The 23,461-nt window shown below is 47.5% G+C and overlaps 2 protein-coding genes across 2 annotated transcripts in view; one reads left to right on the top strand and one right to left on the bottom strand.

The window, feature by feature from the left end:
• The window catches only part of DTX4 (deltex E3 ubiquitin ligase 4), a 35,272-nt gene extending 17,650 nt beyond the window's left edge, over window positions 1-17,622 (top strand). Inside the window, exons 5-9 of the mRNA XM_004264159.3 lie at window positions 967-1,028; window positions 1,952-2,104; window positions 4,221-4,382; window positions 9,317-9,406; window positions 12,563-17,622. Of these exons, the coding sequence (XP_004264207.1) occupies window positions 967-1,028; window positions 1,952-2,104; window positions 4,221-4,382; window positions 9,317-9,406; window positions 12,563-12,796 (701 nt within the window). The 3' untranslated portion in view covers window positions 12,797-17,622. The remainder of the gene's footprint in view (window positions 1-966; window positions 1,029-1,951; window positions 2,105-4,220; window positions 4,383-9,316; window positions 9,407-12,562) is intronic.
• On the bottom strand, window positions 17,609-21,018 carry MPEG1 (macrophage expressed 1). The gene has a single exon (XM_004264160.4). The coding sequence runs from the start codon at window positions 20,928-20,930 to the stop codon at window positions 18,777-18,779; it is 2,154 nt and encodes a 717-aa protein (XP_004264208.1). The 5' UTR covers window positions 20,931-21,018; the 3' UTR covers window positions 17,609-18,776.
• Between the last annotated feature and the right edge of the window lie 2,443 nt (window positions 21,019-23,461).

Raw genomic sequence — 23,461 nt, 5'->3', positions numbered from 1 at the left:
GCTTTCTTTTTTTTTTTTTTTTACATCTTTATTGGAGTATAATTGCTTTACAGTGGTGTGTTAGTTTCTGCTTTATAACAAAGTGAATCAGTTATACATATACATATGTTCCCATATCTCTTCCCTGTTGCGTCTCCCTCCCACCTTCCCTATCCCACCCCTCCAGGCAGTCACAAAGCACTGAGCTGATCTCCCTGTGCTATGCGGCTGCTTCCCACTAGCTATCTATTTTACGTTTGGTAGTGTGTATATGTCCATGCCTCTCTCTCGCTTTGTCCCAGCTTACCCTTCCCCCTCCCCATATCCTCAAGTCCATTCTGTAGTAGGTCTGTGTCTTTATTCCTGTCTTAACCCTAGGTTCTTCATGACATTTTTTTTTTCTTAGATTCCATATATATGTGTTAGCATACGGTATTTGTCTTTCTCTTTCTGACTTACTTCACTCTGTAGGACAGACTCTAGGTCCATCCACCTCACTGCAAATAACTCAATTTCGTTTCTTTTTATGGCTGAGTAATATTCCATTGTATATATGTGCCACATCTTCTTTATCCATTCATCCGATGATGGACACTTAGGTTGTTTCCATCTCTGGGCTATTGTAAATAGAGCTGCAATGCAAAGTGCTTTCATTTGTCATCTCATTGCATCGTTTGGGCGGGTCCAGGCTCTTCGATGATGTGGAAGAGAAACCCACTCAACCTCTGTCAGTCAAAAAGTGGGTTTGTTGAAATTAGGCAGGGGGCTGTCAGGGAAGTGACCTAAGGAGATAAAGGCGGGTGTGAACACCTCCCACCTCCTCAGACCACCTCCCTCCATCTTCTACCACTCTGTTCCCTTTCAGTTCTTAAATCCAATTGCGCAATGAATTGCTTGCCTTTTCTGCTTTGAGCCTGGCTAACAACTCCCCTCTCTCTGGCACATCCAGTTTGTCTTGGTGGCCCACTGAATATCTTGTCCCCGCAGGTAAAACCCCAGAAGAGGTGCTGAAGAAGTATCTGCAGAAAGTCCGGCATCCACCAGACGAGGTGACTGCAGGGGAGACAGGGCGGGGCTCACCTTCTCCGTCACCCACAAGCATCTCCTCTGCTGGAGTTTTCCACAGGATGCGACAGAAGCTGCTTTCTAAGTCCTGACTGGTGCAGAGTTGGTCAGAGCGGACGCCCAGGCTCCCAGGTTCACGGTCCTGAGCGATAGCTGCAGCTTAACCTCTCCCACCTCCCCATTCAGCAAACTGCTGACTGATTCTAAACTGCCTTAACATGAGAGTCTGCATTTAAGAAAGGCGGTATGATAAGCTATGGGCACTGACTTTAAAAGCGGCTTGATGTCCCAGCAGTTCTCAACCAGAGGTGATTTTATGTGACTGGAGGGGAGAGGGGATGCTGATAGTGTCTAGTAGACAAAGGCCAAGGTTGCTGCTAAACTCCCTACAATGCCCAGGAAGGCCCAGGACAGCACCCACAGTGAAGAATGATCTGGCCCCGAATGTCAAGGGTGCCAAGGTTGAGAAATCCTGCTGTAGACTTATTTAAACAGCAGCCTCTCCAGGACGCTTCAAATACAATTCCTTTACAGATGTTCCATTTAAGTAAAGCTTGTCGGTGAGTCTCTCAGCAAGCATTGGTTTCCGCCACAAGCCACTGAAGGATACCAAGGAAGGACGGTCAGTCACAGCCCCCAAGGAGGTTATCCTTCTGTTGGCCAGCCCAAATGAACATGTACCACCGCCAGGAATTGTTTCAGGAATTTCTCTGTGGTGCAGAGCAGGGCAGAATTCTATTTAGATTCCCAAAGGCATGTTTACCCTGGTTTGTGGGCTTTCTAGAAGAGGAGAAGAAATAGCTCAGCTGACCTCTGAGGTCACGCGGGAACCACCTTGGAGACGCTTAGGCCTCCTAGGCTGATTGAGAGCTGATGTCCTCTTTCCTCTGTCCCCTCCCACCCCCAGGACTGCACCATCTGTATGGAGCGCCTCACAGCCCCCTCAGGCTACAAGGGGCCACAGCCGACGGTCAAGCCTGACCTAGTGGGTAAGCTGTCCAGATGCGGCCACATCTACCACATCTACTGCCTGGTCGCCATGTACAACAACGGCAACAAGGTTAGTGCCAGCCCGTGGGGCTGCTGCCACCTCCCACGGGGGCCCTGGGGTGCGAGAGCATGGAGGCCGTATTGGAGTGGCACGCAGGTGGCTTGGGGAGTCTCAAAGGCATCCCAGGGCAGCAGGAGTGATGAACTTGGTTGTTCTCAGCAGGATCAGTTTTCCACGAAATTCTGATGTTGGTAAAATGTCTTTACCTTCCTTTTGGTCTATGCTACCCGATTCTCCCCCTGTATCCACACTGAGTGGTGGTCTGAAAGGTGTAGACTTCTGTCCCTGAGAGTCCCGGGGGGGAGTGGTCCATGATGATGGGCCAGGGGTTAGTATCCAGTCATACTGGCATGGATGGATTTCCCATCACCCTTCCTTCTCCCAGGGCTAGTGATTTTCAGTTACAATTCATTTTCGGTGGACAATTTCAAAACACCTTTCACCGCCCCTTCAAAAGCACTGAAGATTTTATCAAGGTATAACTGGAAGTCCCTTAGGGTCCTAGTTCGAGGAGGGGAAGGCTGTCCGTGATGCTTGTCTTGTCCAAGAGAGCTGGTTTCCAGGAATCTGGGAGTGTCCTCAGATGATAACTCTCTGCTTACAATGCCTAAACCATTGAGTTTTCTCACGTTCTCTCCCATGCCTGGAATAACCTTCATTCCCCATCTGCATGAATTTGAATTCTACTCATTTCTCCAGGCCCAGCTTGGATTGCCTCAGAGTCTGAGATTTTTGTGATATCCTCCAACCGCTTATTCACCCAAAAAAATGTTTGGCTTTCAGAAGCTGCTCTGTACTTCTCTTGCTGTGGGAAAAGAGTAAAGGCAGCAGACCTAAGCTCAAACCCTGGCTCAGTGGCCAAATGGCCTTGGGCAAGATTTTCAACCTCCCGGACATTTCATTTTCATTTTCCATCTGGAAAATGGAGATAAAACAATCCCTACTTTATAGGGTGCTGTTAGCATTGTTATTCAAATTGGTATCTCCTTTGTATTATGGCTGTATGTTTTTTCCCTTCATCCTAATATAGCCCTGTGGTTGAAATTCCCGAAGGGCCGATCTTGGGATCTCTCTCTGTCTCAGAGAGCTCAATTATTCGTGAACCATGTGTGTCTGTATCCCTTGCCCAATTTCCTGACCCTAAGACAAAAGGTTTCATCGGGATTTGGCACTTGAAGAGGTTATTTTGGGTTTAAAGAGGTTTCTTAGAACATGTATTCCCTTTTTTGATAACTGTATTCAAGAATAATCTAGGACTCTTGCGTTTATTTCCGTGGTGCTTCAAAAATGTTGAAGACACTATCCTTTATTCTCCTTTGCACTAATACTTTGAAGCACGCAGTTTTTATCTTCTTTACAGAGAAGCGGGGTGAAAAGGCCCAGAGAGAATTTATTGGATGGAGTGATTCATCCAAGGTCACGAAGCAAGTTAAGGCCAGAACAGAGAGTGGGACCCTGGCCTTGGATTCCCATCCTTTGATCACACGGAGTAACTTCCATTGCCCTGAATACAAGCTGTCCCTTTAAATGAGTAGAGTTTGAATGGAAACGTCCTTAAATAGCCCCGCAGAGGATCCCAGTCTTCCCCGAGGAGATCTGGATGTCCTGGAGAGCTCCGGTCCCCTCTGTGTGACAGCACTTTGTACACACGTTGTTTCCTGCCCACGCTTTCCTTCTCCTCACTCCCTTTCTTTTTGCAAGCTGGGAACAGGATTTACTGTCCAGGCTCTCTCCCAAGCTCTCCTCCTATCCTTCCAGAAGACACGTCACCAGGTCCCGCTGTGAAACCACGACCCCTCACGTCACTGTACCCAGAGTCCCCCACCATCCCCCCATCAGAGTCCTGAGATGCAGGGCAAAGCCCGGTCTCCTTATGAAGGATGGGGTCTCTCTTACATGTCCCTTAGCGTGGAGCATGGGGTTGGTGTGGAAGTTTCCTCCTCTTATTTTGGAGAAAGCTTCAGCTTTCAATGGCCTCAGTGGCCAAGCAGGGGGGCAACTCAGGTCTGTTACTCATTTGGGTGCATTTTGCCCCCGACCCCAGCCCTTTATCTCTGGTACCTTTTGGGGTTGGGTGGGAAGGTCATTACTAAAACTGTTTCCTATTCTGACCTTGTCTCTTCAGGATGGGAGTTTGCAGTGTCCAACCTGTAAGACCATTTATGGGGTGAAGACAGGTACCCAGCCTCCAGGGAAGATGGAGTACCACCTCATTCCCCACTCTCTGCCTGGCCACCCAGACTGCAAGACCATCCGGATCATCTACAGCATCCCCCCTGGCATTCAGGTGAGCCCACCCTGAGCCACTGGCTTTTATCATTTAAAGCTCAAATGTTTGCAGGTAAATGTTTGTCTTCAGTCCATTCAAGCTACTGTAACAAACAAACAAAAAAACCCACAGACTGGATGACTTTTAAACAACAGAACTTTATTTCTCACTGTTCTGGAGGCTGAGAAGTTCAAGGTTGAGATGCCAGCAGATTCAGTGTCTGGTGGCAGCCCGCCTCCTGGTTTGTACACCGTCTTCTTACTGTGTCCTCACGTGGCAGAAGGGCTGAGCAGACTCTCTGGCGTCTCTTTTATAAGGATACTGATCCCATTCATGATGGCTTCACCTTCATAACCTAATCACCCACCAAGGGACCCCACATACCTCCTAATACCATCACATTGGGGATTAGATTTCAACATAATAATTTATGGGGGGGGACCCAGACTTTCAGTCTACAGCTCTCCACCCGTGGCTTCCCCAAATTCATGTCCTTCCTGCACACAAAATACATTCATTCCATCCCAACAGCCCCCAAGTCTTAACACATTCCAGCACCCACTTTAAAGTTTCAGTCCAAAGTCTTATCTAAATATCATCTACATTAGATAGGGTGAGACTCAAGGTAGAATTCATTCTGAGGCCAATTCCTCTCCAGCTGTGAACCTGTGAAACAAAACAATTTATGTGGTGGTGTCTCACCAGACGCTGAATCGGCCGACACCTTGATCTGGAACTTCCCAGATTCTACAACTGTGAAAAATGAATTTCTGTTGTTTACAAACCACCCAGTTTATGTTATTTTCTTATAGCAGCCAGAGCTGCTAAGACAATGTTATGCTATGAAAAGTCTCCTTCCCACTCTGGTCCCCCATCTACCCAGTCTCACCCTCCCCGACTCTCTGCCACTGTTCTCACTTTCTTATGTATCCTTTCAGGGTTCTTTGTGCATTTGCAACAAAGATTTCATCCACTCCTCCCATCTTCACACAAAGGGTGACATATCAGACATATTGCTCTGCACCCTGCACTCTCTTTCTTTTTTTTATAGATCTTTATTGGAGTATAACTGCTTCACAATGCTGTGCTAGTTTCTGTCGTACAACAAAGTGAATCAGCCGTATGCGTACACATGTCCCTACGTCCCCTCCCTCTTGAGCCTCCCTCCCATCCTCCCCAGCCCACCCCTCTAGGTCGTGGAAGCACCGAGCTGATCTCCCTATGTTGCTGCTTCCCACATGTACCACAATGTTCATTGCAACACTATTTACCATAGCCAGGACGTGGACGCACCCTGCATTTTCAATGAACAATATAGTCTGTAGATCTTTCCATGTCAATATAGAGAGAACTTCCACATTCTTTCTTAGCTTTGCATAATCATCCCTTGTATAAATGTACCATAATTTATATTCAGCCATCTCCATTTGATGGGTGTATGGATTGTTTCCAATCTTTTGCTACAACAAAATGCTGTCATGAATAACCCTGCACGCATGTGCGTATATCTGTAGAATAATTTTCTAGAAGTGGATTTTTTTTTTTTTTTTTGTCAAATGGTATTTGCATTTGTAATTCAATAGATAGTCCTTGACTTTTGTGGACATTTCTTGTGATTCTTCAAAAGACAGCCCTAAGGAACAAATTGAACAACTTTCCTGGCAGTAAACACAAACGTGTCCCTTCCTTCACACGTTGAAGCTTTTTCTAAATGTTTAGGGTGTTCACTGGATTCATTTATTTAACAAATATTTATTAGTTTACCTTCCTTTCCTCCTTCCTCCTTGCCTTCCTCCATTTTGTCTTTTGTTTAACACACATTTGAGTGTGGACAGGGGACCAGACGTGTTCTAGATGCTAGAGAAAGAATGGTGAGCTAAACAGACACAGTCCTTGCTTCCCTGAAGTCCCCCTTCTAGTGACATAAGGAAGAAATAAAAAGGGAGATGTAATAGTCTGTAAAAAATTGAATTAAAAAACATGGTTCTTCTTTGAAGGACGTATCAACCAGTCAGGCAGAAATAAATACACATCACTAAACTATAGAGTGAACACTGATGTGCGCCACCGATACAAGCTGTGGGAAGCAGGACGGACAGACAACATAGGGCTTCAAAGTCTGACAGGACCTGGCTTCCAATTCCTGGCTGATTCCTCCTGAGCTGGTGATTTGGGGACCTTGACCACTTGACCTTCCTGAGCCCTGTTGCTTTATCTGCACATCCGGGAAGCTAATGTGCGGGGGTTTTGTAAAGATGGGTGATAATGTTTATATGTGCATATTGTGGTCCAGGGTACAGGACCAAGGTGCTCAGTACCTGGTCTCCATCATTAATGAGTATCTTACATGTCAGGGTAAGGAAGAGGGCCTACGTCTGTCCGTCTGGGAGGGTTGGAGGAGACTTTCTGGGGGCAGGGTACTCACTAGTAGAGGAAAGACATGAAGAAGTGGAGGAGAGTGTTTTTAGTTGGAGGACACAACAGAGTTGCCAAGGGAGAGAAAGAGGGGGTGTGGAAGGCCCATAAGGAAGAGTTTAATTTGGGTTAAGATTTGCCAAAGTAGGTGACAGGAGGAGGGAGTAAGGAGGATGTGAGAAGCGGGCAGAGAAGGGGGACTGTGGCCAGATCAGGAGGCCTTCAACACCAGGGGGAAGGGGGACTGTGGCCAGGTCAGGAGGCCTTCAACACCAGGGTGAAGGGGGACTGTGGCCAGGTCAGGAGGCCTTCAACACCAGGGTGAAGGCTGTGGGTTCTCCTTGACAGGCTGGTGGCGGGGCGTCCCTCAAGGTGGTCGGGCGTTGGTTAGGATTATGGAAAGTCATGTGATTGGGAAGCTGCTTTAGGAAGGCCAGTCTCGCAAAAGAGTCGGGAGTGACCTGACAGACCAATTAGGAGACCACTGCGATAATTTAGCTTCCAGTCATGAAAAAGGGAGGGGCCGGGACCAGGGAGATATGGTTTGGATGTGAGGGCAAGTGAGACTTCTGGGTTGATTCTAGGACTGCCAGGGAGGGTATAATAGGGCCAAGAATGAGAGTACGGGAGTCCCGAGAAACAGCCAATGGCCTCGGGGGGAAGTAGGACAGACTGACGTGGGCAAAGTTGGGGTGGGGCACCCACTTTGGAGGATGTTCCTTGTTCCCGGACTCCAGGACCAAAGAACGGGGAGCCTGCACTAGGGTGTAGAGGTGCCCGCCTGCTGCCTCTGGAGGTGCCATGGCTTCCCTAGGAAAACCCAAGCTTGTGTCAAAGGAAATGCATCCGTGCACTGTCCTTGCAGCCGTTCCGTAGACCACCCGTGAGAGTCGGTAGGAGAACCCTCAGGGCAAAGTCCCTTCCTGGAGACCCCAGGGGCCACACAGCTTGGGCTTTCATGAGGAGTGAGGCCCTGTAAGCTCTGCCTTCACTGCAGACGATGATTCTCTGGGGGAGAAACTCTGAGCGGGACCAAGGCAGAGTCGTGACTGCTGAGCTTAGCACCGTGCGGGGAGCACACAGCCTTGCTGGGCTGGCCAAGCAGGTGTCTGTGTTGGCCGCATAGCAGGCAAGTCCCGGGCGGGAGAGGAGCGGGCAGAACCGTGGTGAGAATCGACCATCAGTTGTCCAGCCTGGCTTAGAAACAGCCGTGGCCGTGGGAATGTTGTAAATGTGATTTCATAAGAATGTCAAATTCAGAACCTTCAAGTCCCGCGTCTCCCAGAAGACACTGTTGCCTCTTTCCGTTTTCTGTGATCTTTCCCTTCTCTGAGACTCCACTGTACTTGTCATGCTGTTCAGTTTGCAAAATCATGCCTGATCCTGAACAATGCTATTAGAAAAGATTGTTTTAATCCCATAATTTTTAAATCATTTTGGAACTGTCGTCCATAGTAAGAGAAAATGGAAAATCTGTGTTTTCTTGAAGTTTTGTCACTCATTCATTCATTCCTGCATTCACTCGCTCATTCGTTTGTTCAGCCAGGATGCGGTTACTGATCTACGGTGTGAGAGCTTGTACCAGGAGCTGTGTGGAATTATCAATATTATATTGGCTTCATCTAGAAGGGATTTTAAAACAGGGTTTCACAGACTCTGAGGGGGGCCAGGGGTGCTCAGAAATTATAGACAAACATTGTGTGTAGGGGGAAAATATGTGCATTGTTACTGGGAGAAAATCCCTCATTTTTCATGAGCTTCTCAAAGGGACCTGTAGACCAATCTGAACCCTGATTAGGAAGCCTTGTTTTTGGCTAACTTCTGCTTCCGTTTCTTTCCCACCTGGTGGCTTGAGACCGCTTGCTTAATAGGGGTATTGGATGATGACAGTTGAAATGTCAGAAGAGTTTTAGTCGTGAATATGCCAACGTATATTGTTAAATAAGACAACAAACCAAAACCCATGAGGACAAAGGAGAAAATCCCCAAGATTCATTCAGATAATTCTGATCGCACGGCTCTTGGCTCAAAGCTCACAGGCACTTATGTTATTCTGAGTAGTTTAGAGGTTAAAAAAGTCCAGAGTATGCTTCAGGAAACCTGGGCTTACGATTTGGCAAAGCCATTACCATAACGGAAGTCATTTAACCTCTGGGGCTGCAGTGTTCCTCTTTTGTAAAACAAAAGAGCCAGAATAGATGATGATGAGGGTGATAAACAGCTGCTGAGCTCTGAACGTGCGCCTTAACATTCATAACGGCCCACATCTTCCTTATTTAAGGGGTGGGGAATTAACACCCCGAGGAAGAGCAGCTCCAGCTAACACAGCTGGGAGGCAGCAGCTCTGGGTCCAGAGCCAGGTCCAAGGACCCGAGTATGTGTTAAACCACTACTCCCACCGCTGTTGGGTCTGTTCTCTGTCTAGACTCTGCGACCATTAGTAGTCATCATTATTTGAATCAATCACAGCCTGCACCCCCTGCATCCAAAAGGTTTTGAAAAATGCTCTTTGCTCTCTTTTTTTTTTTTGCTTTCAGGGGCCAGAACACCCAAATCCTGGGAAAAGCTTCAGCGCCCGTGGCTTCCCACGACACTGTTACCTTCCAGACAGCGAGAAGGGGAGAAAGGTGAGAGCAGGTTTCAGCGAAGGGCTGAGGAATTTTCTTGTCTCTTAGGGCCTCAAGTTTGCTCCTTAAACAGAACTGGGTCTCTTGTAACTCTAGATGCCCATGTAGCAAAGTCATAGTGAAGGCAACTAGAGGTAGGATGGATATGTTTAGAATTTTATTTTTGCAGGGTGGTGGGGCCTGGGCTTTTGGCTTTTTCCTCTCCTGGATTTTACTGGCAATAATTCCTCTATTTTAGGATCCTTCCTCTAGAGCTTTGCTGTCTAATGGCAGATCCTGGGACCAGCACCAGTGACAAGACCTAAGAGTTTGATATAAATGCAGAACTTTAGGACCTACTTCATTTTAACAAGATCCCAAGCGATCTGACAGCGTATTAAAGTTTGAGAAGCACTGCTCTGGGGCAGGGATCTTAATTTGTGGAATTTTATTTGCTTATTTATTTTTTAATGAATACTTTGATTTTCCCCAAAAGAGTAGAGGGAAAAATCACTGGGTTTCTGGATTCTTAGTGATTCCCAGTGAGGCCTCAGCGGTTCTATGAACTCTAAAATTAGAATTAAAATTTCACGTTCATTTTCCTGTGGATAAGGCCAGAAAATCATTGGATTTTCAAAACATTCCCTGATCTCAAAAGTGAAGAGAACCGTTGATTTATTGAACAAGAGGTGTGCCTTTGTTAGCTTTCTCTAGGTCACGCTGCGTAACAAACAACCCCTAAATCTCAGTGGCTTCTTTCAACCACTGTTTATTTCTCGTGTACTTTGCATGTGAGTGGCTGTGTCTCAGTTGCTGCTGTGGGTCAGCTTTCATCTGCTCCATGTGGCTTCCTGTCCTGGAATCCAGGTCAAAGGAGCAGCCCTTCCGTGGTCCATCCCCTTCCCATGGAATGAGGCAGATTCCCAAGAGAGAATCCAAGCAGGAGTGTACAATCCCATTAAAGCTGCTCCTGGAAGCTTGTTACTCCCACTCACCTTTCATAGGCCCCAGCAAGTCACGGACAAGCCAGACAAGGAGCTGGTGCCCTGCCTACAGGGAGGCCCCTTGGCAAAGAGTGTGGCTCATAGCGAAGAGTGTGGCTATAGTCTCTCAGAGGGGAAGAATCAGATAGTTCGGGACCATAAGAGAATCCTATCATCCTGAAGAGGTGCCCAGTTCAGTGTCCCCAGATTAGGAGGCAGGGCCAGTCCTGATACCTGTTTGCCCTGAACAGCCACGTCTCTACGCTCGAGATCTACAGCTCCAACTGCTGGCTAAAGCTGGCTAAACGTCTCCACCATCAAGTCCTGCCGTCAAAATTAGAATCCTCTTGCCGAGAGCTGCTCCTCTGCCAGGCCTCCCTCTTCATGTTAATGACATACTCTGCATCCCTGGGACCAAACTGGACACATGAACATCTCGGACTCTGGCTCTGAACCACACATTTCTCCCTGCACTGCCCTCCAAACCGCTTGAATCCTTTTCTAATCCTGCCACCGCCAACCTAGTTATCTGTCACCAGAATAGTAATCCTGAAACACAGTTTCTGGCATCACTCTCCTTGCTTAACTGAAATAAAGCGAGAGAAAACAATACAAAATTGTTAGGATGGCTTTCCCTTCCTTCTTCACAAGGACAATCTTCTCTGCTTGATATACAAGACCTACTACAGTGTGGGTCCCCTCTCACCAATTCCTCACCCTTATCCCTGCTGTCTGCCGTTCCCCGATGCTAACATTGGGCTCCTTTGCAGAGCAAAGTAATAAGAGCATGGGCTTTGGAGCCAGACGAGCCTGGGTTCAAATCCTAGTTCTGCCGTTTACCAGCTGTGGGAACTGATGTGAAGTTGACTTAATCTATAAAAGAATGGTGATCGCTCCTAGCTGTATGGACAGGATGTTGTAAGAATTAAATGAAGGTCGCGTTTCTAACATGCCCAGCGTGGTGGCAGCAATCTCAATTATCCGTGCCTTGGATGATATGTGTTTCCAGTGTCTCTACGTCCTACTCTATTAATATACCTCATATCCTCCCCTCTCTCTGAGATCAGCTCAGAAGCAGCCTCCTCCATGAAATCTATACTGACCCCCACCTGAGAGTCAGCAGAGACATGACTGAGAGCAGGGATGGGAAAGTCAAGCAGTCCTGAAGCCAAGGCCCCCTCTGGCACTTTCTAGCAGTGACCAAGGCAAATCTTTTGTCTTCTGAGCCTGTTTCCTCTTCTGCAGAGAAGGGATAATGAGTATCCTGCCTTGGCCAATTATTATAACCATTACATGACCCAGTGCCTGGCATTAGTAAGTAAACACTCAGGAAATGGTAACTCTTAGTTTCAGAGCCTGCTACTCTTATTACTATTAAGATTCCCCACCTCCAGCTCACACCGTGGTTATAGTCATTCAGTTTTGAACCCAGTGCATTTTAATCGGGTGCCTTCTTCATGCTGGTCAGGGTGTCAGGCATTCATCTTAACAAAGATTTTTCTAGTGCAGCTGAATTAGAACATTCTGCAAGCCCTAACACCTCTCTGAGCCTCACCTATAAAACAGAGATAATATTAGTACCTGCCAGACCTGCCTCAAAGGGTGGCTGTGAGGATCAGATGAGAAAATAAATATGAAATAGCCTGGAAGAGGTCAAAACGCTTCCACCATGTCCCTGGAGAGATATTCCACAACTTTAGCTGTGGATCAATTAATACCACATTCAGGTGGTGGTGATGGCGGTGGGGGAGGGCATAGCTCAGAAGATCTCTGATCATAAGTGCCTTGGATGCCTATATCCCAGCTTTTAAAATGCAGCTATGATGCTCGCACCTAGCATTTTTTGAGTAGGTGTGCCAAGCACTACTGTGAAAGTGCTTTTCACATAGTACTCCCTAAGTTACGCACACAACCTTCAGGGGTAAAGTGTACCATTGCCGTTTTATAAGTAAGGAAATGAAAGTTCAGAGAGGTGATGTAACTTGTCCACGGTCACACAGTTAGTCAACGACAGAGTCAAGACTTAACCTGCAGGTCCCTGACTCCATTTGCAAATCCCTTTCTATTCACTGCGCTACTTAGGGCATCACGATGCAGGAGGGGCTAGGACCTTTGGGAGGACTCTCCACTTCCCAAGGGATAGTCTTTGACCACCACTGAATGCCCGACTCTGATCTCCTGCCTTTTCTCTTAGGTCCTGAAGCTGCTGCTTGTGGCCTGGGATCGCCGTCTCATCTTTGCCATCGGTACGTCCAGCACCACAGGCGAGTCAGATACCGTCATCTGGAATGAGGTCCATCACAAGACAGAGTTTGGCTCTAATCTCACTGGCCACGGCTACCCAGATGCCAATTACCTGGATAACGTGCTGGCTGAACTGGCTGCCCAGGGAATTTCTGAGGACAGTACTGCCCAGGAGAAGGACTGAACCGGAGGGGCTTTGGGGTGGGAGAGGCCATGGGACCACAGGTCAGGAAGTGGGGAGAGTCAAGGTGGAAGTTGGCGCCATGCCTTCCCAACTCCCTGTCTCCCCTCCTGTCCTGCCTCCACCCCCCATCCCTCCCAGCCCCAGGCTGGGGGGAGCAGTCAGAATGAATAAGGTGGTTGGTGTCATCCACAAACCTCATCCAACGCAAAGGGGACGTGGGATGAGGGCCATCCTCAGTCTGTTCCCATGGAGTTTTCGGTGCTGGGTAGGCAGGGACCCCCCTCATCCCCCTAAGCAGGGGGCACGGGCAGCACGCTTAGGGTATGGGCACTCCTTATCCTGGCCTTGTGAAGCCGGAGGTTCATGGCTCAGCCGGTTTCTTGCTGCTTCCACTCTGCTTCGAGAGCGGAGTTTCTGCTTTTCTCTCCTCCGCTGGAGGTGAGGGGTTCTCACTGTGCAAGACTGGGGGGCAAAGTGGTGAACCGCGAAACTGCTGTGACGTCAGAAATCCGTGCCTCGGTGTACAGCAAGGAAGCACGTCTCGCCAAGAGGGTCAGGGTGGCACAGGCTCCCGGGAGCAGGCTCAGCTCTCATCATCGCCCTGGCTTCTCTGGGCCCTCCCTCCTCCTCCCACCTTTGACCTGTCCAAAGAGGCATACAGATGGATAGGCTCTGGGGTTCCTCTCTGGGGCCGCATCCCACAATGTCTCCAGCCCCTCTCTGATCAGATCCGAGCCTGCATCCAACTTAGCATCTGAACAGTCCTCAGGGAGAGGAGCCCATAGGCTTCTTCCCAACTCATCCCAGACCGGCTCAAAGATTCCATGAGTTTCATCCAGTCACTGTGAGTGGAGCCCAGGCTGGGCTCTGTGCCATCTGTGTGCGTGCATATATGTGTATGTGCATGTGCGTGTGTGCGCGTGTGTGCACTGCTGGGCCAGGTTGGCGGAGGGTCCCGTCGTGTTCTCACACTCTGTTTTGCAAGATGTCAAACCCCCATTCTGATGGGGATGAAACAGCCCTTGACTTGCTTCACCCTTTGCCAGCCCATCCCATAGTCAACTTGGACCCAGAAGAAGACAGAACTATGCTTGGGAAGATGTGTAAGGTGAGGGCTGGACTGACCCCTTTGTATATCTCTTTCAACATGAGATCTGAGCCAGACGACAAGGGCTTCACTCTGTCTCCGTGCACATTTGCTAACCAGAGCCCGGAGGTGGTGCTGGGCCCCTCACCTCCCTCGTCGATTACAGGATGACCCAGAGCGTGAGGGAGACCCTAGCCCATTCCCAGCAGGATTGGGGCCACGTTAGGGTCCAGTCCAACCTGCGTCTGGGTTGTGTCCCAAGACCCTGTCTAGCCCCTCCCTGACATTCCCTTCAGCTCCCGTTAAGGAAGGGATTGTGTGTCAGGGAGGAGAGAAGGGGGGCCAAGAAGGGAAACCCAACCCTCCCTTTGAAAGTGGGTTCTTTGAACTACGTGTTTGGGGGAAGTTCCTCTGGATTCTAATTTGATTTTATATACCTCACGTTTGGGGATTTGACGTATATATATGCATATATATTTCATAGTATGTGGAAGGTTTTCGATGCTAGAAAGGTGGAAACGGAAGAACCTTCAAAACTGGTATTTAAGTTAGAAGCAGAAGCCAAGCTTTTCTGAGAGCGGGCTCCGAGCTGCTTGCTCCAAACGCCTGCAGGCGTTTTGACTGTCGGGTGGCCAGTGGGCTCACCTGGGTGTCACCCAGCTTCTGGGTCACGCTCCCCTCCTTTTCCAAATGGCTATAGGGGTGTTAATCGGCTCCAGCAGAGGGAGCTCTGACAGGAGGAATGGCTGCTGCTGGCTGAGTTCCAGTCTCTCTCATCAGTCATTTATCTCACCAGCAGACCAGGGCCTGAGTTCACCGCACCATGGGGCAGTTTCCTGCCACAGTGGGGAAGGAAACATCTGAACTCAACGGAAGAGACATCCCTGCAGCTTTTGATGTCACGTCCATGCCCTTTGCCAGGCTAAGGCTACGCCGTGCCAGAGATGAGCCACGTTATACGCCTCGTACCATCCCTACCTTCATTCAGCACCCTTGTCAAGTATCCCCTGGGTTCCTCACCCACAGGGGATGAGGAAACAGACCGAGCGTCAGCGGGTAGATAGAGCTGTGCAGTAGGAGACGGGAAAGAAAGAAGAATGCTTTGACAACCGGCAGAGGGCCGTGGGGAGAGATTGATTTCCCTGGATCAGGAAGAAGAAGGTGTGGGTGGAGAAGGGGGCGGCCAGGAGCAGAAAGAGGATGCAGGGAACATGTAAGGCAGGCAGTGTGCCAGGGGCAATACCCCTTTGAGAGTCCATCTTCGTACCTTCAAGCCTTCCCCCCCAGGGCGCTGATGGTATCGGCGCCCCGTGTCTCTTGCTCTCTAAGGATGCTCAATAGGGACTACCTCATCCTCATGCTGCTCTAGTTGTGGGACCTTCTCAGAAGAAGGAATCTTAAACTTCCTTCCTAACACTGTGTCAGGCAAGGCGGGAGGCATTCCTTTGCCCTCTCTCTTGTGCCAACCGGGAAAGGTACAGTCTCGGGTTCGGTGAGAACCCCCTCCAGCAGAGGCCCTGTGCGTCCATCACTTTGACACAGGAAGTTCTCCCAGCGGAAGCCCTGCTGTGTTCCCTGCCCCGGGCAGGGAATTTCATGCCTTTCCTTTCATGGTCTTAGCACCAGCAGCCTAGTTTCTCCCTTCCTGAGTCTCCAGGGATGACACGTGGGATTGGAGACAAACCTTGTTATATGCTCATCCCTTAAAAGATGAATTGTGTATGTGTAGTTGTGTGTGCCTTTGTGTTTTCGTCCCCCATTTGTAAAGCTTGGACTTCTCTGTGGTTTTATACTTGGTCAAAAGTGCTCGTCCTGGTATTGCACTGTTGTGGGCATGAGAGGATTAGGGGAAGGTCCCGCGTGGTACAAGAAAGGACCCTGTCCTCTTTCCTTGTTTGTGGCCACTGACACTGATGGGGAGTGGGGAGAAGGTGGGTCTGGGAGAGGGCAGGTGAATGTCCTGTCGCAAATCATTGTTTGAAACCAGCGTCTTTTGACGTCCTTGGTGTTGCTCTGTGAGAGGACATCGCCACCTGGTGCTCATGAGGTGTATGTGCAGAACAATAAATGGTAAATGAACAACCACAAAATTGCCGTCAACCTGCTTTCTGTAGACCAGTACACCGACCTGTGAGGCATTGGGGTGACCTCCCTAAGTCCGTAAGCAACCACAAGCCCTTCCACTGAACGGGAGAGTCCCTTTTTCTAATTTTTTCACATCTTTTCTACCCACACGTTTGACCAAGTTACCTAGCTTGATTTCTTGTTCCTCTAAAGGAACAGACCATGTGACAGGGGAAGTACGTAAGTGAAACTGTGGGGGAAATACCGTCTTAAAAGCCATGAACGTTTGCTTCTTAAAGTTCCCTTCACCTGACTACACTATCGTGTATGTTTCAATAGTTTACAGGCTGTTGTTTTTCAAATACATGTTTAGTATTGATCATCTCGATACTAATGAGATCACAAAAATAAAATGCAATTGCAAAGCCGCCTTTGTCACCCAAATGTGTCTCTATTTCTGATCGTCTGTGGAGTGTGGTTAGTGTTTCCACAGATGCCAGCCTGAGCTAGCCGGTCAGGAAAGCAGGATTCTGAAAGCGGAGCCTGTGAACCCCTCATGGAGGTTCTGATTTGTAAAGTGAATTGATGACTAAGCCACAGACTCCCTCATTCTGCTTTCCTGTGGGTGAACAGTCGAACAGAGTATTCCTTAAGTACACATTTGGATGCATATTTATGTGCAACGTTGTTAGAAATATAAGTTGGTGAAGTTGAGAATCTGCCTGCTAATGCAGGGGACATGGGTTCGAGCCCTGGTCTGGGAAGATCCCACATGCCACGGAGCAACGAGGCCCGTGAGCCACAACTACTGAGCCTGCGCGTCTGGAGCCTGTGCTCCACAACAAGAGAGGCCGCGATAGTGAGAGGCCCGCGCACCGCGATGAAGAGTGGCCCCCGCTCGCCACAAGTAGAGAAAGCCCTCGCACAGAAACGAAAGACGCAACACAGCAAAAATAAATTAATTAATGAATAAACTCCTACCCCCAACATCTTCTTTAAAAAAAAAGTCTGGGAGGCTCTAGCTATACTTGGTCTCTCTGACTCAGTAATCTTCAAAGAATTCACGGGGAAGTCAGTATTGGCAGGAAAGTGGTTAGCTTGGCTGAAACATACCCACAAAACACCCAGCGCTTAAGGAGAACATTTTAATGCTTAAGAAGCGGGGGTTTGGTAGAGAGGTTGTAGAAATCGATGTCTCTGGCTGAGAGCACGACTCAAATTCTGTGAATCACTTCCCTGTATCACAGTGAGAGGTGAATGTGTGATGCCCCCTCCCATCTCCCCACAGTCTGGGATGCTTCAAGCTACTCAGAAGAAGGACCTAATATAAGCCTAAACTCTTGACTGTGAATGTTAATGAGGACAAATTATCCTTCATAAAAGATAACTCAGCAATGACATTTGATTTGGTGAAGAAATATGTAACTCTAAAAAATGTTGCAGAAGAATATTAACAGATTCACCCTAATAATTACAATTAGGTGACACTGTTTTTAAAATTGGGCAAAGCCCCAACTTCCAAGTAACAATCGTGTATCATGCTACATGACCCGGGGAAGTCAGCCTGGAACTGAAATAAATGTGTCACAAATGACGTTGGATGGCTTTTTCGTTTCATTTAAAAGAATTGATTTGATCACGTCAACCCCCTTTCTGCTGGAAAAAAAAAAAATAAGGGTAGGGTACCTAATTGGTAATTTTTACTCTGTTTAGGTTTTAGGGATGAAGTGATACTTAGGTGTGGGCTTACTTTGACTTCTTGTGTTTTTCTTGTCTCCCACCCCCAGAAAAATGCAGACTTCTTGTTGGAATGTGGTGTGTGTGTGTTTGAGGGTGTGTGTGCATGTGATGGGGACGACCTGAAGGGGGGATGGCCATCCATGGAAGAGAAAGGGATTGTATCTTGGTAACAGAAAATGAGATGGTAATGCTTGATCTATCCAAACCTGCAGCTCCTTTCTTTGCCCATTTATGATGAGCTAAGAGGACAAAACCAAGTAGTTGGCTGTGGGTAAGAATTTCAATTGCCCATGAGCACCAGAATCTTTTCTAGTTTTTACCCTTTCTTCACTCACTCCTGGTCTCCAAACCATCCCTTCTCTCTCTTAATAGAAGTTTATATGTTAAAATGTTTTCTGAGGACTTTATGACCCTAGTCTGAAGTCCAAGAGTGGCCTGGTCTCTGTAAGTCTTAACTGTGGTGAAGGTGGAGAAAGTGGGCCTAGTATAGGCACCATCTCTCGGTTCAGATGATGTTGAGAGGACCCAGAGGAGATGACACAGTTCATCAATTCAGAGCCCTCAAAGCTGAAAAGCAATAGTCAAGCAGGACCTCCTGTGTCTTCTGGGGGCTCTGTCCGCCTCCAGGAGTATGAAATCCAGACAGCTTTTTAAAAACACAAAATAGTGGGAGGGTAACACGTAAAGGCATAAATTCTTAGAGCTCATGAATTGGAAACCATGGCTGACCTCAGATTAAATGCGTCTTCAGATTCAAATATCAACGTTCTCCCTCCTCTCTTTTTACACAAGGGCATTCAGGTGAAGATACTTACTGACGCAGGTAGAGAAAAGACACCTCCCTAGTGTTTTAGGCTCCAGGAGGACCTTTGCTTAAAAAGTCACAACTCTTCTCCAACTTCTCCCACAACTTTGTCCACGTAGCTCTATTCATTTTCTGGCCCAAAGACCTAAGAAAGTCCCAAAGTTATACCTGTCTTTTGTTGCATTTACCACATCAATACTTAGGAAAGCAGAAGTGGAAAGAAAAAATGAAAGACATGTTTGAAGCTCTGGCCGGAGACGAGAGAAATAGTTTCCTGGGAGAGCCTAGGCTGGACTCTGCACCTGTTCTTGGTCAAGGGCATCTCCATTCACAGCCGTGTCTGTAACCAAACTCTGCCTCTCGTCTTGGACCGCCTGGTATCCCCTCTTCTTGTACTTCCGGGTGCCGTAGATGGCCAGGGCAATGACAGCTGCCAGGACGGTGGTGATCCCCAGTGTGACCCCAGCTGCCGCCCCTCCAGACAGGCCACTACCATCCCCATGGATGACCTTCATGGCCCTGCGGAGCTCGAGAGGCTCCCCGAGCCTCCACTGGTGGGTCTGGGAATCTTTAATCCAGGAGCTTGCAGTCTCAAGATTAGTCACTAGGACAGTGTTGGTGGCAGCCTGACTCATGAGGGGTGGTTGGGTGTAAGGTGGGAGCCTGACGGGAGGCAGAGACCCTCCTGTAAAAAGCCCGGCTTTGACGCAGTAAGACACTTGGCACCCGTCACTGATGAGGGCTAGGTGTTGGCTGAAACCCCCCGGACACTTTTTTAGAGAAGGTGCCCCTAAATCTTTGTACATGACAGAGTCCACCAAGGGGTTCCCGACTGCACAGCTGAAGAACCCGCCAAACGGGACGGAAAACCTATATCCCAACTCATAGTCCTGAGAGGCACATACCTTGAGGTTTTCAAAAAGTCTCAGCGGAAAGTAGCCAGCTGGGCATGACTGTGCATTTGTCAAAGGGTTGATGCTCTTATCGCTGAAGAGGCCGCCAAAGAGTAGTCCTGAGTTTTCAGGTACTTGGCCACTGGCCGTGCACCAGAAAGCCCTAAATTCTGCTTTGGCCACCCGGAAGACATCTTCACACACCGTCTTGCAGAAGATAAGGAGGGTACACTTCCGGGAACACTCCAGGTGGTTGTAACCCTCCTCGTGGGTCTGGGAGAGCAGCTGGACTGGGGTGTAGCCAGAGGGGCAGGAGAAATTGCCAGTGAGTGGATTCTTCTGCTCCAAGTTTCGGCAGAGTTGGACAACCTCATTCCCTGAGAACTGGGTGCATTCCTGGTAAACCCCGCCAAAGGAGAAATTGGTCATCTTCCCCTCGCAAGAGCCATCATCCATGTTGGCCTGGAAATTGAAGTTGGGCGAGTTGACATCTGTGCAGCCGGGGTAGGTGTTGAATGTGTAATAGCGTCTCACGGCAGTTTCCACTGTCTTAGACAGCTTTTTCACCAAGGGTCCTGGCAAGTCAGGCAGCCTGTCAGGGTTGATGAAGAAATACAGAGGCAGGCCAGCTCGGTCCATGGCCACCAGGTGGTTGGTGATGCCCTGCTGCCAGGTCTGGAGGGTGATGCCTGGGTAAAAAGGAAGCCCTCCAATGCTCTGCACCCTGGAGTCGGTTCGGTTGGAGAGGTAGCTCTTGGTGAAGGCGTTCTGTGAGGTGTGGTTCTCCTCAAATTTGAAGTTCACGATGTTTAGGAAGGTGATTCCAGCGGACGCTGTCACTGCACTGCGGCTGTTCTGGCTGTCCTGGAGCAAGGAAGATCTGATGTGGTCCTCCTGAATGAGAGCAGCCCCTGCATCCACACTGGTGATGACATGGGTACCATAGTTGAGGACCAGCAGTTCCGCCAAGTAGGTGGCCATCCGCGTCTGGTTTTTCTCCAGACGCTCAGAGATGTCCATGAGCTCCTTCTTAAACCCCCAGCTTAGCTCTGCATCTGGGTTGATTTTGACTGTGTAGACCAGGTTTCTTACCTGAACCTGGGTAGTTACAGCTTGGTCCTTCACCTGAAGGGTCTTCATCCTCTGGAACTCAGGCGAGAACTTGCCGTTGACTTTGGAAAAAAGGGAGAGCTCCATGTTGATGGAGTAGGAGGTGCTACTCTGGTAATTCTCCCAGGACTCCAGGATTTTTGAGTTCATCTCCAGGTTGCTCTCTTTCTGGGGAATGGTAAAGACCTCATCAGGGACGATGTACTGTCCATCCTCTGTGGTCCTGCAGTAGGTGTAAGTCAAGTTCATCACCCGTCCCATGTCCACATTCCGCAGGTTATCCCAGCCGCCTCCAGGTAAGACTGCCAGAACAGGTAGTTTTAAGGCATTCTTGCATTTTTGAAATCCATCCTCATCTGTGTCTCCCAGAGGTTTGTTCATTTTAGCCCATGCTGCCACTGCCCAGATAAGCACGGCACCCCTGACGCTGTTCATGGCTCAGATAGCCCCAGCCTGACACACTAGCACCAAGTAGCAGCCAGCAAGCTTGGGGCAGACTGAGCTGATGGGAAAGAAAGCCGTGGCTGAAACAGAAAGTTCAGCAGTTCTCCTAAAGCCACTAGTTCCTCTTTAGGCTAATCTAATCGCAAAATGGGAAAATGAGAGTCGATTGGAATATTAAGGTCAATCGGGACTTTGAAAAAGTTGTGTTGTACTAGATATGCAAACTTAGCCCTATACCCTTACCAGTTAACTACCCTAACTGCCCCCCACCTCCCCCAGGGCTGGTTACTCTGCAGCAGCAGTGGGCACTCAGAAAAACTGTAATCACACACTTTGCTGTTACCCCCAGGAGAGTTTTCTAGCTTTGAAAGAAAGCTTTGGTTTTGTTCCCTCTCTTGATGTTTCAGCTTTTCCCTGACTACTCTCTCCTGGGACTTCAATACCAGTTTCCTTTTCCTGTGTGTACAGTTGGCAATAAGCTGGTACCTACTACTATAACTTTAATTTTTTCATTCCATTGTTAAGCGCATGTAACCAGGATAGGTGCGTAAAAATGAATGGGGCTCTTCATTACTCAATTTTTTAGAGCAACAATTCATTTATTATATTATTAGGAGAAGATAATTTCCTGAATTTGCTTCTGTATGCTAATGCTAAGTCTATTAAACCCCATAATTCAGAGCAGTGTTTCCAGGCCCATTGATCTAGAACCAGGTTTAATTGAAGCCCAGCTCTGTCAATTCTGTGGGACAACTAGTAACTTAGTGGGAACCAGGGAATCCAGAGGAGTTAATGGAAACTCCCAGTTTCACCCTTATGGCTCCGTAAACCATACCATGAAACGGATGCAGTGCTAAGACTGAAAAAGTCATGTTTCAATTTACAGGTCACCTGTATGCATTCTGGAAAGAAGGTTTCAAGCAACTGAATTACCACAGATTGTCACTGATACAGCTGACAAGTGTTTTCAGAAATAATGAGGCCAGTTGCCTAGCTTCACAGGCTGAGCACCACTAGTTATTAAAACCTTGATGTAGAGCTGCCATATGACCCAGCAATCCCACTCCTGGGCGTATATCTGGAGAAAACTCTAATTCCAAAAGATACACGCACCCCAATGTTCATTGCAGCACTATTTACAATTGCCAGGACATGGAAACAGACTAAATGTCCATTGACAGATGAATGGGTAAAGAAGACGCAGTACATACATACAATGGAGTACTACTCAGCCATAAAAAGAATGAAACAATGCCATTTGCAGCAATGTGGATGGACCTAGAGATTATCCTACTAAGTGAGGTAAGTCAGACAGAGAAGGATAAATACCATATGATATCGCTTATATGTGGAATCTAATATACGACACAAATGAACTTATCTATGAAATAGACACAGACTCACAGACAGAGAGAACAGACTTGTGGTTCCCAAGGGGGAGGGGGAGTGGCGGAAGGATGGATTGGGAGGTTGGGGTTAGCAGATGCAAACTATTATATATAGGATGGATAAACAACAAGGTCCTACTGTACAGCACAGGGAACTATATTCAGTATCCTGTGATAAACCATATTGGAAAAGAATATGTAAAAGAATATATATATATAGATAGATAGATAGATATCTGAATCACTTTACTGTATAGTAGAAATTAACACAAAATTGTAAATCAACTATACTTGAATAAAATAAATTTAAAAAAAAACCTTGATAGTATTCTGTGAACCCAGAAATACCACATTCTGGGTCTATTCATGCCTCAGTTATCATGCTCTGGGGAATTCACTTACTTTCAAGAGGGATTAATTTATGAACCAGTGTCCATTTTCTACTTGGCTAGAGAAGCAAGCCTCTGGTTAATTTATAAATCAGTTAGTTATAAATTTATAGCTCAGTAGAGTGATGCTAGAATTAGAAAAATTAGAGTTGAAAGCCCTTGAGTACTTCCAGTAAGTCTGTTGAAATATCCAAATACTTCTCTTCAAACTCTTTCAGGGCTAGTTCATCAGAATTAGAAAACTCACTTACATTGTTATGAAGACATGCTGACAATTTCTTACTTTTTGTTTTGGTTTTAATAGATCCTGATGAGACCTCACTCTTCTTCAGTGAAAATACAAGCAAGGTGAATATAGATAATTCTATATTCAGGTGTTCCTATATCTCTAAACACCTAGTCATTGTCATTTACATTTGGACAGCCTTCCTCTTCACTTTTATCATAGCAAAAAAAGATTGAAAATGACTAAAAGAGCCAAGAAAGAGTGAAGTTATATTACATCCATATGACAAAACATTTTACAGCCATCATAATTATATTTTCAAACAATTTTAATAACATGAGAAATTCTTATGCCATAATGTTATGTGAAAAAGGCATGACATACATTCAATATGACCTCAACCATGTACAAATATAACTAGAGGAATATACACCAACGGACCCATTGACAGTAATTATATCTAGCAGGTAGGTTTTATGAATTATTTAAATTTTTTCCACTCTTCTCTACATTTTGAGT

This window comes from Orcinus orca, chromosome 8 (genome assembly GCF_937001465.1).
Source record: "Orcinus orca chromosome 8, mOrcOrc1.1, whole genome shotgun sequence".
In the NCBI taxonomy this organism is placed as follows: Eukaryota; Metazoa; Chordata; class Mammalia; order Artiodactyla; family Delphinidae; genus Orcinus; species Orcinus orca.
The sequence above is the reverse complement of the archived record's forward strand: the minus strand, read 5'-3'. Positions and strand labels throughout refer to the sequence as shown.

Coding starts and splice junctions, on each gene's coding strand:
- MPEG1 (XM_004264160.4), bottom strand. CDS start 20,930: ATGAACAGCGTCAGGGGTGCCGTGCTTATCTGGGCAGTGGCAGCATGG.